Source organism: Triticum dicoccoides, chromosome 6B, assembly GCF_002162155.2.
Source record: "Triticum dicoccoides isolate Atlit2015 ecotype Zavitan chromosome 6B, WEW_v2.0, whole genome shotgun sequence".
In the NCBI taxonomy this organism is placed as follows: domain Eukaryota; kingdom Viridiplantae; phylum Streptophyta; class Magnoliopsida; order Poales; family Poaceae; genus Triticum; species Triticum dicoccoides.
Genome location: NC_041391.1, coordinates 437636922 through 437654382, shown reverse-complemented (window position 1 = coordinate 437654382; position 17461 = coordinate 437636922). Strand labels below are relative to the sequence as shown.

The window sequence follows — 17461 nt, the reverse complement described above, 5'->3', positions numbered from 1 at the left end:
ATTCACCTGCTTTTAGCTGGTCTTCTTTGGAGGACGTTGTTGGATTGGGGGTGGGGGGTGGGGTGGGTGGGGAGGGTGGGGGTGTGGTTTGCGGTGGAAATGCCCTACGGATCTGCTCTGGTTGCCATGGCAATCAGAGAAGGCCGACGATGGAGGTAGGGGTTCGGGAGGTGGGAGAGGATGGTGGCAGTCGGGATTCGGGAGGTGGGAGAAGAGGCCGGGACGGCTGGATCGTGCGGGCTGCTGGGTCCTCTGGCCCGCACGTCCGGGCAGGGTTGCCACACACCGGACGTGTGGGCCGTGTCGTTATGCGCGCGAACGTGGTCGTACGGGCTGGTTGCTGTCCATGCCACACGAGGCGTGCGGCACAACCCCTCATACACCGGACGTGTGGCAGCTATCGAGACCCATAAAAGTAGGAGAGGGGAGAGGGGGAACCCTTTGATTTCAAAAAGAAAGGATAAGGGGCGACGGGAGACAGAGTCAGGCGTTCGCGACGGCTCGCCTATATTTCACGGAAATCGTGCATTGACGTGGCTAATTTGCGCTGCTCCAAGACCCGTGCAAAATCCAATGGTGTAGAAAACGTTTGCCCCAAAGTGTAACGATTCCGTAAAATTTGGAAAGGCCGAGATAAAAAAAATTGGTAACAGAGTTTAACATTAGCATCACATCCCCACATTGGGATTGCGTCGAAAGTGTAACAAGATAGCACGATACTGACTCCACTACTTGATCGATTTTCTTCACCGGGACAGCTAACTAATTTTTCCATAACAGCCAACTACCGACGAGCTTGCGATCAAAAACACAAATGGGAAACCACATAACACAAGAGACAAAATAACTCGGGATCACGACGGCGAACTCGCAAGATGACTGGCCGCGTGGGGTCCTCCCTCAGTTCCTTTCCTTCAGTATCCGTCGGAGTTGCCTCCGCGGCCGTAGCCGCCGTCACGCCGCCCGCCGTACCCCCTGCCACCGCCATAGCGTCCGCCTCCGTAACCCCGGCCACCGCCGTAGCCGTCATCCCCGTAACCATCGTCGCGGCGCTGGCCATACCCACCACCACCGCCGTACCTGCCACCTCCTCCGCCGCCGCCGCCGCCGTACCTGCCGCCACCCCCGCCGCCGTACCCGCGGGACTGGGCCTCGTTGACGACGATGCTGCGGCCGTCGAGCTCCTTACCGTTCATCCCCTCGATGGCGTCCTGCATCGCCTGCTCGCTGGAGAAGCTGACGAACCCGAAGCCGCGGGACCTCCCCGTCTCGCGATCGTTGATGATCTGCACGCGCCATGCATGGTCGAGTCAGAAAGCAGCAAACAATATCGAGAATAGCGAGAAGGATGAGCGTGCGGCGGACCTTGGCGTCGAGGATCTCGCCGAAGGGGCTGAAAGCAGCCTCGAGGCCGCGGTCGTCGGTGTTCCAGGACAGGCTGCCGACGAAGCAGCGGTACTCGGCACCGTCCGACTCTGCCATTCCCACGGGAACCTCACACGAGCCAAGCGTACCGGATGGAGAGAAGAAGACAACCCACCACACTCTGTGAGAGCAATGAGAGGAAGGCGCCGCGCGCGGCCGAGCTTTATAGCGACGTTGACGCGCCGTCCGGATCGCGTCCAACTCACACCGAGCATGGCAGAATACCAACATAGTGACGACATACATATAGCAAACTGAACCATGGTGTCGACATTGTAGATCGACAAATAACGCTCTCTAAAACCAGCTAATATTGTGAAGCTACGTTCACACACTACGTCACTACCCATGGAACCCATGGAAGGCAAAATGTCAATGGGCTCGAAGAGTTTCTCATGCCTGTTGTGCTCGAGTCGATGCATGTAAATCTCACAAGAAAGCGACACAAACACGCCGCAATGTACTTATGATATCATAGTCGTGGAAGATAGCATGGATTTTAATGCGGTTGATATTCTGAAGCTTTATTCTGGGGAAACGCTCTTTATCAGTAGTCTGACAGAATTTTCTCGTCAGACGGGTCATGCAACATTGATTCTTCTTTAATCCAACGGTGTAGTGATTCTCCAACCGAAAATCCGACATCTACGAAGAGCTACGTACAACTTTACGTAGACTTTCTAACAACTAAACCTCCTCCCCCCCTCCTGATTTTTCAGGGGGAAGCCCGTCCTCCCCCTTACCTCCAATCATATTCATCCACCTAATTCATTACGTTAATCACGTAGAACTTTTTACGTAGCTCTATCATTGCTCTTCTCTAACCCCACCAATTAAACGCACGTATTGATCCACTCTGAGTAAGTCTCGCTTGCTTCCCGTCCACAACCACCTCACCACGTCCGATGCGAGTAAACTTGCTAGGCCGATCCACCCACCTCACCCTATCTTGCATCCCATAGGTGAGCTCATCACCGAGCACGCCGAGCTGGCTCACCGCAACAACAACCTCCGCCACCACCCTGGTCCGCAACAACAACTCCAAAGCGGCTACAACTGCTTGACGTCCTACGTCGGTGCGGTGTGCTACCCCGTGTGCCTGTCAAATCTTCCTCTCACCACCGTTCGCGTAATCCCAATAGTTGCCCGGGTCCCCTACCTGACCATGCCCCGTCACCATCTCTTCTACTGCGCTGGTGCACAATTTCGGCTTCGCGAAGAAGCTGCACGTGGATCTCGGGCGCCGTCCCCTTGGTATGTACTCACACGAATTAGGGTTTAATTTTTTTTGCGAAAGAATTAGGGTTTAATTCATCTCATATTTTGATTCATTTTCATTCACTTGTTTTGATTTGCGCTACTTTGGATAAAATGCTTGCTTCGATGAATTTTGTTGAGAGTATCTACCATTGCACGCCCGCTTCAGGTTGGAAGCACGGCCATCTTTGGTTGGAAGCACGGCCATCTTTGGAAGGAAGCACAACCAACATGCACAACTTTGGAACTGTGCCTAGATGCCATGTTTTGTTTTACTGAAGCAAATTTTGATTTCTTTGGAAGCAATAGTTCAGTTTGTTTCAAACCAATGCAGTGTCTCAATGTAAAAAGTTCTGATTGGAAATAAAAAATCCTTGGAAGCAATTTCATGGAACATTGGAAACAATTCTCTAGTCCTTTGGATAATAATTTTACTACATCACAAAAAAAATACAGCGTTGCATTGGACATAAAATTATGCCAAATCAAAACAATATATGTAGTTCAAGTGAAATAGGTTTCGAAGCAAAAACATGTTTCCACCACCACACAAGTGCAAATGTGATGCTTCAACCGCAAGAATAATCGAAACACGTGAAGGAAGCATCCAAGCAAATGAAGGAAGCAGTGAAAATAAAAAGAGACGATGAGGACCAGCTGCAGTATGCGAGCAATCCATGGCCACGTAGGGCGTTCAGTCGTTGGAGACTTCCAGATAGATAGACATACCCGCACCATTTGAAGCAAATTTTTGTTCAGCATGGAAGCAAATTTCTAGTCAGCAACTGCTAAATAGCAACGCAATCTTTTAGATAGATTCATATTTTATTTGTGCTCGATGCAATCTTTTCAGGAATATTGGAAACACTTTCCTTTGTAAGGAAATAAAATGCCATTCATAAGGAAGAAAATTGCATTCGGAAAGTCTTTATGGCACATTAATCCTTCCCTAATTTGTTTCCTTAAACTGCTCGATAGGTTTGTTAAATATATGTTACTCCCTCCGTTCCACAATGTAGCGCATATAGATTTTTCTAGAAGTCAAACTTTATAAACTTTGACCAAGTTTGTAGAGAAAATCATATACATCTAGAATACCAAATACGTGTGCTTAGATACATCACAACACATACTTTCATATTATATACATTTGGTATTGTAGATATAAATAGTTTTCTCTATAAACTTGGTCAAAGTTTATAAAGTTTGACTTTGTAGAAAATCTATATGCGCTACATTATGGAACGGAGGGAGTATTAATTAGTTACCTTTAATTACGTTTTTCTATATCTGAACGAAATTGTTTTCAAGGTCAGTACTACATCCAACGGCCCACCAGGCTATGATCCAACGGCACCGCACTGGTCTGATGGGATGCTAGAAATCAGTAGTCTGATTCCTAGTGCTCCCCCAACTCCAATCGTACAAGAGTGGGCTGGTCTAATGGATAGCTAGGGGGATAGCTAGGAATCAGTAGTCTGATCCTTAGTGGTTTCCCTTTATTCTCAACCTCAACCATAAAGACTTGCATGCCACCCCTTAGAACACCAGGCTTGCACAAGCAGTTAGTTTTTTTTACACACTATTAGATGTATAGCACTAATTTGTTTCAAAAAAAAATGTATAGCACTACTTGGGCCACGCCTGGAGCTATAGCCCCAGCTGCCCCGGGCCCAACTCTGACCCTGCACATACAATTGAAGTCACTCACGTACACGAGCATACACTTACTCATATGAATGCACACACAACACATCTTATCCCTATGAGTACCTCCGAGAGACTAAGGTGTCATAGCATCTTGAGATTGATGAAGTCACCACGGGCGTCTCGTATTTGACGGAAACGTCTCTTACCACTGAACGAACATCACCGAAAAGACTGAAATAAATTCAGGAAAATACGAGTGGACATCTTCAACGTGGACCCGTAAAATGGACATGGTATCGACGTGTTTACGGACGGTAATACGGGAGGCGGCCTTCAACCGTGTACCTTAAATGTTCGCGCACATTTCAAACAGAATTTGTACGGGAGCCGGCCTTCAACCGTGTACCTTAAACGTTCGCGCACATTTCAAACAGAATTTGTACAAAGCGAAGGATTTTCATGCACACCCATAATTTTCATTTAAACCCGCATTCATTTCATTTTTGACATATTTCATTAAACAAAAGCGTTCGAAAGTTAACCTAGTCTAAATCTTCGTCGGGATCTGTGCTCCAAGTCCTTGTTGTTTCCCATGTCTGGCATCTTCGCCCATTGTGAGCCCCGGATGAAGCTGTGAGTCGCCGGCGAGGAAGAGTAAAACATGGGACACAGGCACTTCCACCTCCCATGTCCTACTCTTTCTCATCGGAGTCTGTGGCCTTGACGTCGCCGGTAGAGGTCGCCGGTAGAGGTGAGGTCCACAATTGACTTCGGCGGGTCAGCCTCGCATTCGTAGCGGCCCGACGTGAATTGCGCGGGCGGCGCGAATGACGTGAAGCTGCCGGTGTTTCCCGTCCATGATCGCCAGTGTCGACTCCGCTTTCGAATGCGTCGCGACCGCGTTGCAGCCACCGCTCGGCCATGAAGTTCAGATTCTCCGAGGCCACGGCCTGCTCGCTCGCGAACTCGCCGTAGATTTGACCCTCCGCCAGCCGGTGCTGCGCGAGGAGAGTGAGGTGGTAGCGCTCCTCCTCCTGCGCCTGTCGGAACGCCGACACCAGTGGCGCCAGCTGCTCCTTCGCCATGACGGCGCTAAAGCGCGTCCGCCCGCTCCATGGTGAAGTCAACATGGACATGCATGGGCGGGGGCGTTGGCTCGTCGTCGGACACCTTCTTCATCGTGGGATCGTTGTCGCTCACCTCTGCTACTTATGAGCTGCGTTGGGATTTCCTCGAAAAGGAGAGAACGATGCAGTACAATAGATATAAGTATTTCTCTTAGTTATGAAACCAATGTTATCAATCTAGTAGGAGAACCAAGCAACACTATATAAAATAGCGCATGCACGCAAACAACAAATACTTGCAACCCAACGTGTAAAGGGGTTGTCAATCCTCAACGGTTATGAGTAAGATTAAATTGTATAGGTTTTGATAGGTAGATTGAACAAACATACAAAATAAAATACAACAACAACAACAACAACAAAGCCTTTAATCCCAAACAAGTTGGGGTAGGCTAGAGGTGAAACTCATAAGATCTCGCAACCAACTTATGGCTCTCGCACATGGATAGCAAGCTTCCACGCACCCCTGTCCATAGCTAGCTCTTTGGTGATACTCCAATCCTTCAGATCTCTCTTAACGGACTCCTCTCATGTCAAATTCGGTCGACCCCGCCCTCTCTTGACATTCTCTGCACGCTTTAGCCGTCCGCTATGCACTGGAGCTTCTGGAGGCCTGCGCTGAATATGCCCAAACCATCTCAGACGATGTTGGACAAGCTTCTTCTCAATTGGTGCTACCCCAACTCTATCTTGTATATCATCATTCCGGACTCGATCCTTCCTCGTGTGGCCACACATCCATCTCAACATACGCATCTTCGCCACACCTAACTGTTGAACATGTCGCCTTTTAGTCGGACAACACTCCACGCCATACAACATTGCGGGTGTGTAAACAAATTACAACAAGAAAAATAAAATAAAATACAAAATAAAATAAATAAAAGAAAATTGCAGCAAGATATTTTTAGTTTTAATATATGATAAAATATAGACTCGGGGGCCATAGTTTTCACTAGAGGCTTCTCTCGAGAAAATAACATGCGGTGGGTAAACAAACTACTGTTAGCAATCGACAGAAAAACAAATAATTATGACGATATCCAAGGCAATGATCATACATAGGCATCACGTCCAAGATTAGTAGACCGAAACAAAGTTCGGGTCCTCCGCAGCCATGGCCGCCATTGCGTCCTTGCTCGCGAACTCGCCGCTTCAATGGAGAGCAGAGGTGTGGTCGTGCAGGAGATGGCACGGTGGCAAGAGATGTTTTTGGATGGAACCAGGGTACAATGCGGTGGTCCGGACGCGGACAAACCGATGAGGTACCACATTTTGAATGACTAGAAAAAGGGCTCGTGCGTTGCAACGGGAGAAAAGAACACCACACACTCTTAATTTACAAAACATGGTCTATAATCTGAGTATTTGTAGCTACGGCCCAAACAAAGATGGTCTTTGCCTACAAAAGCGCAAGTTCAAGATTCCACATGTCTTTTATTTAAACGCGGCTTGCATGTAGATTTAATACGTACAAAAAAACGGGCAACTGACCTTCAATTTCGTCTCCAATCCTGATTTTGCTGAGATGTTCATCCACAATCCGGATCAGTATCGATATGAAAGAAAGACGGATAATGCACTGTTGATTAAGATTGCACCTAGATAGTATTCTTATTAAATGGTTAACAGGTAAAATAATATCATATTCAGATTCTATATATTTTTCTAATCAAATTTCATATATAACATATTAAATTTGGAGTTACGGTTTAGAAGATATGAGTATTTAAAAAACATTTAATATATACTGCGGGTCTAATGTCAGAAACATCAAGGGGTTTCTATAAAATAGCATGACGAACTAAGAATACCTATTTCTTTTATTAGTAGGTAATATAAAATAAATAAATAAAAATAAATAAAATAGCACAAATGCCCGTGCGTTGCAACGAAGAAAAAATTGATGTGTGTTCATCAAAAAGAAAACGGCACGACGACGTTCGTATGTTGCCACCTAGTGGTCGCAAAAAGGCCGTGCTGAGATTTAGAAGAAAAGCATCATCAACTACACATTAGTGATAATGAAAGAAGCCTTAACACCGATAATAAGAAACACTTTTTTTTGTAACCCTGAAATCTACTCTCTCCCTTCGGGTTTCTCAGGCCTATCTCACAAATCCCAGCAAATAGGGTAGATAGTGATTGAAGAGAATGGATATCACATGCTCAAAACCACACAATTAACACACTTGTATTTTTCATAAAATATTGGATTGGAAAGATAATTGTTGCATGAACGTGCAACTACTATCCACTGTTCAGTTTGTCAGCTTGTTTGCAACAACTTCTTTTCGGGGTGCTAGTTCAGGACATGTCATAGTGAATTGATCCAGGTGAATAACACTAACTTTTGATTGACATGTTGGTCACATCCTCCTCGACCCCGACATAATGTATTGCTGGTAAACATTGGTAAATATGTATTGTCATTGAATTCTGATAAACTAACCTTTTGTACGTTAGACCTATATAAGAGAGCATAGAGCTAGAAAAGTAACCGAAATTAACCAATAAGGCCTTATATATAGCATTTTTCTTGTCGGGCTTGCAAAATTAATCAGTAACATGAATCATGCCAAACTGCAGAATGCACTCTCATTCGTGAGATTTAACCGGTAATTCCATGAAGTGTCAATGTATGCATGGAGAGTACATATAAACCTTTAAAGGAGAAACACCCCTAAAATTTTAAAACATAATGATATACAAGAGAATGAATACTAAATCCCCTATAAATAGACGATGACAAACACGCACTGCTGCTAATTTGGAGGGTTAAATTATTAGTGTAACCTATGTTGTTGAGAATTTCATCAAACATGTGGAAAGCACGTACAGTATGCCTGCAATACGATAGATCAGCACAATTCCCAGCATAACAAAGAACACAAATTGTAATCTTGACCTCTAGTTGTGGATTGGTGCAGCACTTGGAGGTTTCCTGCCACCGCATTAGGGCATGCTATTGGTGCGAAGCGGCACACTGGAAGCGGAGGGGCTTAACCTCATTATTTCTCTAGCAGGTGGAGAACACGGCCACGTGAGGTCGCCATGGTGATACATGCAGTCAGCAGCATTGATCTGACCAAAGCGCTTTGTCCATTCTTCCTAATCAAGGAACGATGTCACCTGTTCTCTTCCTAATCCAGCAGCGACGGCACCTGTTCAGACTGAGCGAGCAATGTTTGTCGCACGTCATGTCGGCTCTTCGCTGAGACGGGCTCGGCCACACCTTCATGACCTCCTGCCGGCACTGAACAGCTGCACCAGGAAAGGTGCCATGCCGAGGTGCCGCACAATTTTTGCGATCGACTCCCCCGTCCACCCCTTCAGTCCTCCTCCCCCGCCCCCATCCTCCTCGACATCTTCCCCAATCACAGCCTCTAGTAGCCCACGGATCCGTCTGACCGCGAGCTACCGCCCCGCGGCACGTCCGCTTCTACGGCCCGCCCACAATGCATGCATCGACGATAATGTGGGCGTCCGCCATGGCCAGAATACCACCAACGGCATTGACGCCAGGCCCCACGCCCTCAACCACACATGGAGGTAGCTTTTGCTACTGCCTCAATCGACCTGATCCTCTTTATTAGGCCCCTGGATCGGCGGTAAATAGCAGCTGGAAATTACGTTGAGTCCATGAAGGACACAAACATCATGATCGCCGAGCAGTTGCCTTCCCAGCTTTGGAGCAAGGAGGAACGCGGTCTCTGGCACAACACCGTGTTGACGCTGGAACGCGTCAAACGAACACGTCGATGTGTACCCGCGGCACCGAGGGAGATTCTCCGCAACTCACATCGCGGGAGGCCGACTTTCAGCGCGATACGGAAGACAGCAAGCTGGCGCTTTTGGGACCCGAAATCCCACACGCCCGGGAGGGACCCCGTCTGGGCGCGCGGCGGCTATGGGCTGCCCTAGGTCGACCTGATCGCCCCAAGGGCCTCGAGGTTCGCCGCCCTGCAATGAAGAAGAACGAACGAAGAACGAGGAAGAAGAAGAACTAGGGTTAAGGAGAAAAGATAAAAGATGAAAAGTGGTAGATTGATTGATCGATTGTGTGTGTTCAATCGGCCATCACCCCTCAGGTATATAAGAGGCGGCTGGACTTTCCGTGCAAGGAAAAGGCTTGGATTCACGTCCAAAACCCTAGTCAAATTCGGATTGGTTTTGTCCGAACTTTCCAAAACTGTTCGGTTTAAACTGGCTGCACCTTGCGGGTAACTTTTGAGGTGGTAAACGACCTCGGATGGAAACGAGCCCAAAAGCAATCTTGACCGTTTCGACGAGACGAACAACTTTTATGTTGAACGTTTTTTTTATTAGAGTTCATCTTGAGAGTCAAATCGCTCGTGCAACACAGGCTGTTATTCGCGCTACCCATCAGACAGGGTGTCTGGTGGGGCGCGCCACTTTTGGCTCGTGATAGTGTTGTATTCGGATGGCTCTAACTTTTGCATACGAACTCGGATTGGAACGATTCTTATATCAAAATCGATCGTTTCGACGAGACAAAGACAATCCATGTAGATCATTTTTCTGTACGAGGCAGTCTTGGGGGCGTAATGTGCCGAATAGTGTTCTGAATACAAAATCTCAGTATTTCGAACACAACTTCAGCCTTCGAGATGAGATCAGATGGCGATGGCCCAAACTTCAAAGATGTTCGTATCGACAATACGAAACTTTTTCATGTAGAACACTTCTCTATTTGAGGCCATTTTAAATAAGTTCTTGGCTGTGCCAAAATCTGGTGTCAACACATGCCTCCCTGTTTTTCGGCAAAGCCTGTGTGCCGAAAAATAACTTGCACATAGCTTGCTCTAAGGACGATGTCAACACTCCATCGGCCATTTTGGCATATTCTTAGGACGATAAGTTTATATCGGCCATTGTTTGTGTGAATATTTTGACGCAAGCTTGGGTGAAACTTTCTCAACTTCCTTAACAATCCGATAATAAAGTCCCATAGATATGTATCTCAAGGTCATCCTCGGAACCATATTATTCACCCTTTTGCTAGGATTTTGCTGATAATAAATAATAAACTTTCTCCACTCCTTACTTCGCCTGCATAAAAGTTTCATTAGTGGCCGAAGCAGTGGGCTTCGGTTTAGCCTTACCTATGTTGACAAGACCTAGCATCGGCTATTGATAGAAATAATACAATACACCATGGTTAACATAGTAGCTGGATGCTTGCTGTGCCAACTCTTTCGAATTGTCATGTCTAGATATATGAAGGATATTAAAGCAACCCAAGGTAAATTTTGCATCTAGACATATCCCAAGATAAACTATAAGTGATTCGTCAAAACATTGATAACCCTTGTATATTTGTTGCACTACTTATAACGAATCACTGAAAGCCTCAATCTGTATAGCACCTACAGCAACCAAAAGCTCCAAACCGAATAAATTTTCATATTCGGCTTTTATTATTGTGCAAACATATTTTAAGTTGTATGAGGCTTGTTTTGATCTCCTATTGAACTAAGGACGATGTTTGGATACCACACTGACCATGCATTGACATAATCTTAGGACGATAGATAAATATCGGCCATTACCATGTAAACTTCATTCGAAGCACATATAGCCGAAATAAACAAATGAAATGACAAATCAAGTATTTCGGCCCTTTGGATCAGCAACAAACTTGTAGCTAATCAAATGTATAGTGATTTGGCAATACCCTTTCATGATGTAAGAAATTATATTGCATCCATGGATTAAAATAAGCCCATTGAGAGTTACCAATCATACCTGATGACGAATTCCATGGCATAGGCATTAATGGCATAGTTGCAGAATATGGATAATGTGTACACCAAAGATGTTGAAACCTTCGGCTTGGTCCTTCGTAGTTTTCACACTTTTCCTTCTTCACCTTTGCCGCACTTCTTGTAATGAAAGCTTGCACATAATTCTTATTTTGAGCACTTCCTTTGGGAACCCATGCCATGTTCCTTTCTTCAAGTTCTTGTGCACTAAGTTTTTGTAATTTCTTCTTTTGCCGATACGATAAGCCAAGCGGGCATCTCGGTTGTGATTCTGTTTTGACCAATGGCAATTCCTTTTTGGCCTTGTGCACTCTCAAATTCTTTTCTTCAGATTTGGCACTTCGATTCTCAATAATTGGTTGCTTTGTCTCATTGCCTTTAGTAGCCAATGTCAAAACTTTAATTGGCTCTTTTTCATTTAAGATCAAATCTGAAATTGCACTCTTACGACCATCCCTCTTAATGCGGTAAACCTGCTTGACCACCTTTTTCTTCTTCCTTGAGCTCTGGACCGATTCCTTATGATTGAAACGGTCTTTAAAGCGTGATTGTTCAAACGTTGATCTTCTTGGAGCTGCATAGTATTGGTGAGATGGTCTAGAATAAGATGGAGAATGTGCCCTTGTATCATACCTGGCCCATGATGAATATGTATCTATATGAGCATAGGGAGGCATCCACAGCATTGGCATTGGCGGCCCAAAATAAGGATATGAATATGTTGCATTAAAATTATCACTTTGCCAATATCGATCCTCATATTTGCGCCTTGGGGCTGACTTTGGTTTCTTTGCATGATTTGGCCGATAAGCATTCTTCTCTTCACTCTTCTTTTAATATTTATCCAATAGTTCAGCGAAGGTGACTTTTGATCTCTTACACTTGCGCTTATTTCGGCCTTTGTTTTCTTCTGGTTTGCTTTCATCGATCATTGCATTTGCTTGTTGCCCCCCAGTCCTTGGCGTCTCCATTGTAGCTTCGATGGAATTCTTGCCCTCAAGATTATGTTCATTATGCTCTTCAACAACTTCTTTACTTGAAAGCTTGATCCCATCACCTGTAGTTTTTACCTTCTCTTCAAATGGATCGGCTTGAATCAGCCGATGCAAAAACTTTCTACATCGGGACCAATCGGAATAGACTGGTCATCTCTTGGTGTCTCAACAAATTTCAATCGTCCTTTATCAATGGCCGATTTAACTATTTGACGAAACATGTGGCAATCCTCAAAATTATGCTTATACGAATCATGCAACTTACAATACATTCGTCCCTGGACAAATGGTTCAACATGGTGATCAAGAATTCTAATATAATTATTTTGCAACAACAAATCAAATATTTGATCACACATGCTTGAATTGAAGGTAAACTTTTCATTCTCTAGCCGATCTTGTTGTGAGAACGGCTTTGGAGTTAAGCAAACGAATGGTTCAGATTTTGCATCACACCATTCGGCTATGCATTGTGTTTTGCATTCTATCTCCGATGTCTTTGGGTAAGATATTATACTAGCATCAGTTTTCCCAACAAAATTTAACCTTGGCTTTAAATTTCTAAAATAAAAATAGTTAGAACATACATGTCTCAATTGAGACCAAGTGCAACCCAAGTATGAAATAAGCAAAGCTACCCAAATAGATATGAACTTTAGATAAAGCAACGGGGAAAGCTTTGGCTGCAATAATAAGTCATTATCGGTATTTATAAATGGCGCAATGTGTTGACCGATATGTTCCATAACAAGTTTATTGCTAACAAGTAAATTACCCTTCTTCATTGGTATTTCAAAATTACTTATGAGAATATTTCTTATAGATGCATCAATAATGAAGTTGCGACCAAATCTGAAAATAGGCAAATTACTCTCTATGCATACCTCTTCAAATATGTTGGGAGAGCATGATGGTGGTGCCACTTGAAGAACATCTTGCTCCGTCTTTGGATGGCTCCCCAACACCTTGTCATCATCTTTTTCTTGATTCCGTGCATCATTGCTTTGAAGATCCATGTCAGCCGAACTTTGTTCGGCTACTTGTTCTTGTCCTTGAGGCTTGTCAATTTCTATGGCACGAAACTCATAGGGCAGGAAGTAGGTTCCATTGACTTCGGAAAAATCAAGTATGGTTGTTTTGCTATGCTTTCCATGCCCTTTCTCAATAATGCTTGCCTCTTTGGATTTGATGGTCTCAGAATATATACTACTTGATTCGGCTTTTCTAATAACCGAATTTTCTTTGTTACCTGAATCAATAACTTTATCTTTTTGAATTTGCAAGGCTTCTCGCTCTCGTCTAATTTTAGCTCACATCTCAGCTTGGCGAGCTTTAAACTTTTTCATCTCAATTTCCATCCACTCGTCATGAGATTGCCCCCTAATACTTTGAGACTCTTTCGGCAATGAGGTGCCGAAACTTTGCGATTTTTTAGGTGGTACACTGGATGGTACAGCACTGGGCAACTGCATCATTTGCACAACTCTAGCTTTTACTGCAGCAAAATCATGAGGCTTCCCGCCTTCTATTAGTTCCTTTCGAATGGAGTTGCACAAATCCCAAGAGAATGTAAGGTTGTTCTCAACTACCCAGTCTGGATATGGTTGCCCCCCAATGCTCTTAGACTCTTTCGGCAATGAGATGTTGCCGAAATTCTGTAATTGTGTATGGGGAACATGATATGCCACGATAGTAGGTGAAGGCATTTGTGCTCCTGTAGAAGTTTCACTTATTCGGCCATGACCATTAAGATGCGGAGCCGAATTATGGACATCAACAGTCGCGTATGGTGCCAAAAAACTAGTAGCATGAGGTGTAGCATACGATGTTTGAGGGTAATTGGCCGAATAACTAGTAGTAGCATGGCCAATTCCCCTATCCACCGGCATGTTTGGATTAACATGTTGTAAATTAGTTGCCGATGAATAAAAAGATGAAACACTATGTTGCATGCCATTGGAAGTTCCTACATTGGGTGTTTCAACTTGATTAACCGAACTCATCATGTTGTTCATCGGCATATAGATTTGTGGGGTTGCCGATGCATGGGAGTTGGGATACATATGTTGCATGTTGCTAAAATTATATAAAGTCGAAGCATGAAGATTATTCTGAATCGGCTGTTGCACATAATTAGATACATGATTGATAAAACTAGGGCTAGCCGATACATTATATTCATTAGATGATCTAGCAACAACATATGCATTATTTGCGTCTACATAAGTGAATCGAGTATTCATATTACCTTTGTAGATTGCAAACCCTAGATGACGATCTTTTCGTAGCAAGAACGGGCCGGAGACCGTTCAAAGCTTCGTCCCCGGCGGAGTCGCCAAAAAGTGTGTTGACGCTGGAACGCGTCACACGAACACGTCGATGTGTACCCGCGGCGCCGAGGGAGATGCTCCGCAACTCACACCGCGGGAGGCCGACTTCCAGCGCGATACGCAAGACAGCAAGCCGGCGCTTTTGGGACCAGAAACCCCACATGCCCGGGAGGGACCCCATCTGGGCGCGCGGCGGCTATGGGCTGCCCTAGGTCGACCTGATCGCCCCTAGGGCCTCGAGGTTTGCCGCCCTGCAATGAAGAAGAACGAACGAAGAACGAGGAAGAAGAAAAATAGGGTTAAGGAGAAAAGATAAAAGATAAAAAGTGGTAGATTGATTGATCGATTGTGTGCGTTCAATCGGCCATCACCCCTCAGGTATATAAGAGGCGGCTGGACTTCCCGTGCAAGGAAAAGGCTTGGATTCACGTCCAAAACCCTAGTCAAATTCGGATTGGTTTTGTCCGAACTTTCCAAAACTGTCCGGTTTAAACTGGTTGCACCTTGCGGGTAACTTTTGAGGTGGTAAACGACCTCGGATGGAAACGAGCCCAAAAGCAATCTTGACCATTTCGACGAGACGAACAACTTTTATGTTGAATGTTTTTTTATTAGAGTTTATCTTGAGGGCCAAATCGCTCGTGCAACACAGGCTGTTATTCGCGCTACCCATCAGACAGGGTGTCTGGTGGGGCGCGCCACTTTTGGCTCGTGATAGTGCTGTATTCGGATGGCTCTAACTTTTGCATATGAATTCGGATTGGAACGATTCTTATATCAAAATCGATCGTTTCGACGAGACGAAGACAATCCATGTAGATCATTTTTCCGTACGAGGCAGTCTTCGGGGCGTAATGTGCCGAATAGTGTTCTGAATACAAAATCTCAGTATTTCGAACACAACTTCGGCCTTCGAGATGAGATCAGATGGCGATGGCCCGAACTTCAAAGATGTTCGTATCGACAATACGAAACTTTTTCATGTAGAACACTTCTCTATTTGAGGCCATTTTAAATAAGTTCTTGGCTGTGCCAAAATCTGGTGTCAACACACCGAACAGCTGAGCAGATCGGGTGCAGGAGCGTCGACAATGGTGATCTCGACAAGCTCTATCATCATCAGGTTTGTCAAGGACGGATCCAATACTAACTCAAGTACGCTGTACTTGGTCGCCGAGACCGGCCAGTAGAACTTGCCATGGCACAGCGTGACCGTGAGACGGGACACAGAACTGATTCGCCCAAACATTGCCTCACAAGGCCGCCACCAAGGAGCCGCCCAGATTGTACTCGTTCTTGGCCTCGGCGAGCGCAACAAAGACTATGCATCAGAAGATTCAGTAATCACACAAGATGAAGCAGTAGCAAAAGTCACAGTTTGCATCAGAAGTTCAGAACCCCCTCATGAATTCATCATGGCTGAAGTAGAGCAATAAAGGCCTTGGACCCTCAACTGAACCGTGCACCTCTCAAAATTGCTTCCGCATCTCAACCAGCGCTATACCGAATTTATTTACACCATCACGCCCCTGTTCTCGACGTTTGCACTGCGCCACTGCCTGCACAGGCACCCCGTTTGCTTGTTACGGAACCGCAATCTACCGAGGAGCAAGTCGACTACCACATCCACATGGCCGGCCACGTAAGCTATACAAGTCAGAACACCGACGAGAAGTCCGACGACGACAACGATGATGACGAGCCCGACTCTGGAGGCGGCGGCGCCGGCGGCTGGTAGAGCTTCTTGAAGTAGTCCCTCACGTCGAAGCCCTCGCTGTCGACTGAGTTGTCCTCCGCTGGCGGCGGGATGTAGGGCAGGCGGGTCGCCTCCGCGAGCATGTCCCACGCCATCCCGGCGAAGAACGGGTGCGCCCGGATCTCATCAGTGCTGCCGGCGTACCCGAGCCGCCTCGCGGGATCCCGCTGCAGCAGCCGCGAGATGAGGTCGGTCAGCTACGGCATCCGGCGCTGGGTGTCGCCCGAGAACTCGACCTCCCTGTGCAGCACGTTCCGGAACGTCTCCTTGCGGTTCTTGCCCTTGAACGGTGTGCGGCCGAACGCCATCTTGTAGACGAGCACGCCCACGGGTCACTTCCCACCGCGCGCGGCGGTCGGCGTCGGGCTTGGTCGGACTCCGATGAGAACAACCACCATGAACGCGCGTCTCGCGGCATCGCCTCCCATCGTGAGTTTATGTAGGTGTCAGGAAGGCTAATAGATGTCGGGTCGGTCTCGTATTTTTCTGAGTTTCTTGCCGGGTTGTTTTTTCTCGAGGAAAGGACGGGAGACGTGTCCTGCATGGAAGATATATAGGTTGCACCATCGATGGATATCAAATTGGTTGTATAGGACATCCCCAAATTATTAGTACCACCTCGTTTATAAAGAAATTTTATCTATACAAATCGTAAAAGCGTACTATGACATGAGAAGAAAGCGTATTGTGATGGTGAACCTGACAAAGTCAATCCGTGCTTTATTATTACTAGCAAATATGCCCGTGCGTTGCAACGGGAGAAAAAATGCATGCCTTATAAACACAACGACATCAACAAATCCCTTAAAATCTTTCATGATGCCACGCAACAAGCAACATGATAAATGATGTTGTGCAAAAACATAAAGGTGTGATGATTTTTGAAGTGTACTCAAGGTGTTTAGAATTCATTATACAACACAATATCTACCAAGTTGCCGGTATATGTTTACGCATTTGTTGTTGTTTCTCGGTGATGCCCAAAAAAATATTGCATTAGAATGAAAATAGCAAAGTACATTTTAGTATTTAATGATAGCATGTGCATAAGAGCATTATTTTTGTCATATATGATGGAGTCATGTACCTAGGGTAGGGTCACAGACCTGATCTAAGTACCCTGCCCAGGGACATC

At 45.6% G+C, this 17461-nt stretch overlaps 1 protein-coding gene across 1 annotated transcript; it reads right to left on the bottom strand.

Moving 5' to 3' along the window:
* Nucleotides 1-640: 640 nt before the first annotated feature.
* LOC119324503 (glycine-rich RNA-binding protein-like) lies at nucleotides 641-1543 on the bottom strand. The gene is made up of 2 exons (XM_037598293.1): nucleotides 1366-1543; nucleotides 641-1286 (listed from the first exon to the last, which is right to left on the bottom strand). Exons 1-2 carry the CDS (start codon nucleotides 1480-1482, stop codon nucleotides 915-917), a joined length of 489 nt encoding a protein of 162 aa, XP_037454190.1. The 5' UTR covers nucleotides 1483-1543; the 3' UTR covers nucleotides 641-914.
* Between the last annotated feature and the right edge of the window lie 15918 nt (nucleotides 1544-17461).

Coding starts and splice junctions, on each gene's coding strand:
- LOC119324503 (XM_037598293.1), bottom strand. CDS start 1,482: ATGGCAGAGTCGGACGGTGCCGAGTACCGCTGCTTCGTCGGCAGCCTG. Junction 1,287..1,365: donor GCGAGATCCTCGACGCCAAG/GTCCGCCGCACG, acceptor TGGCGCGTGCAG/ATCATCAACGATCGCGAGAC.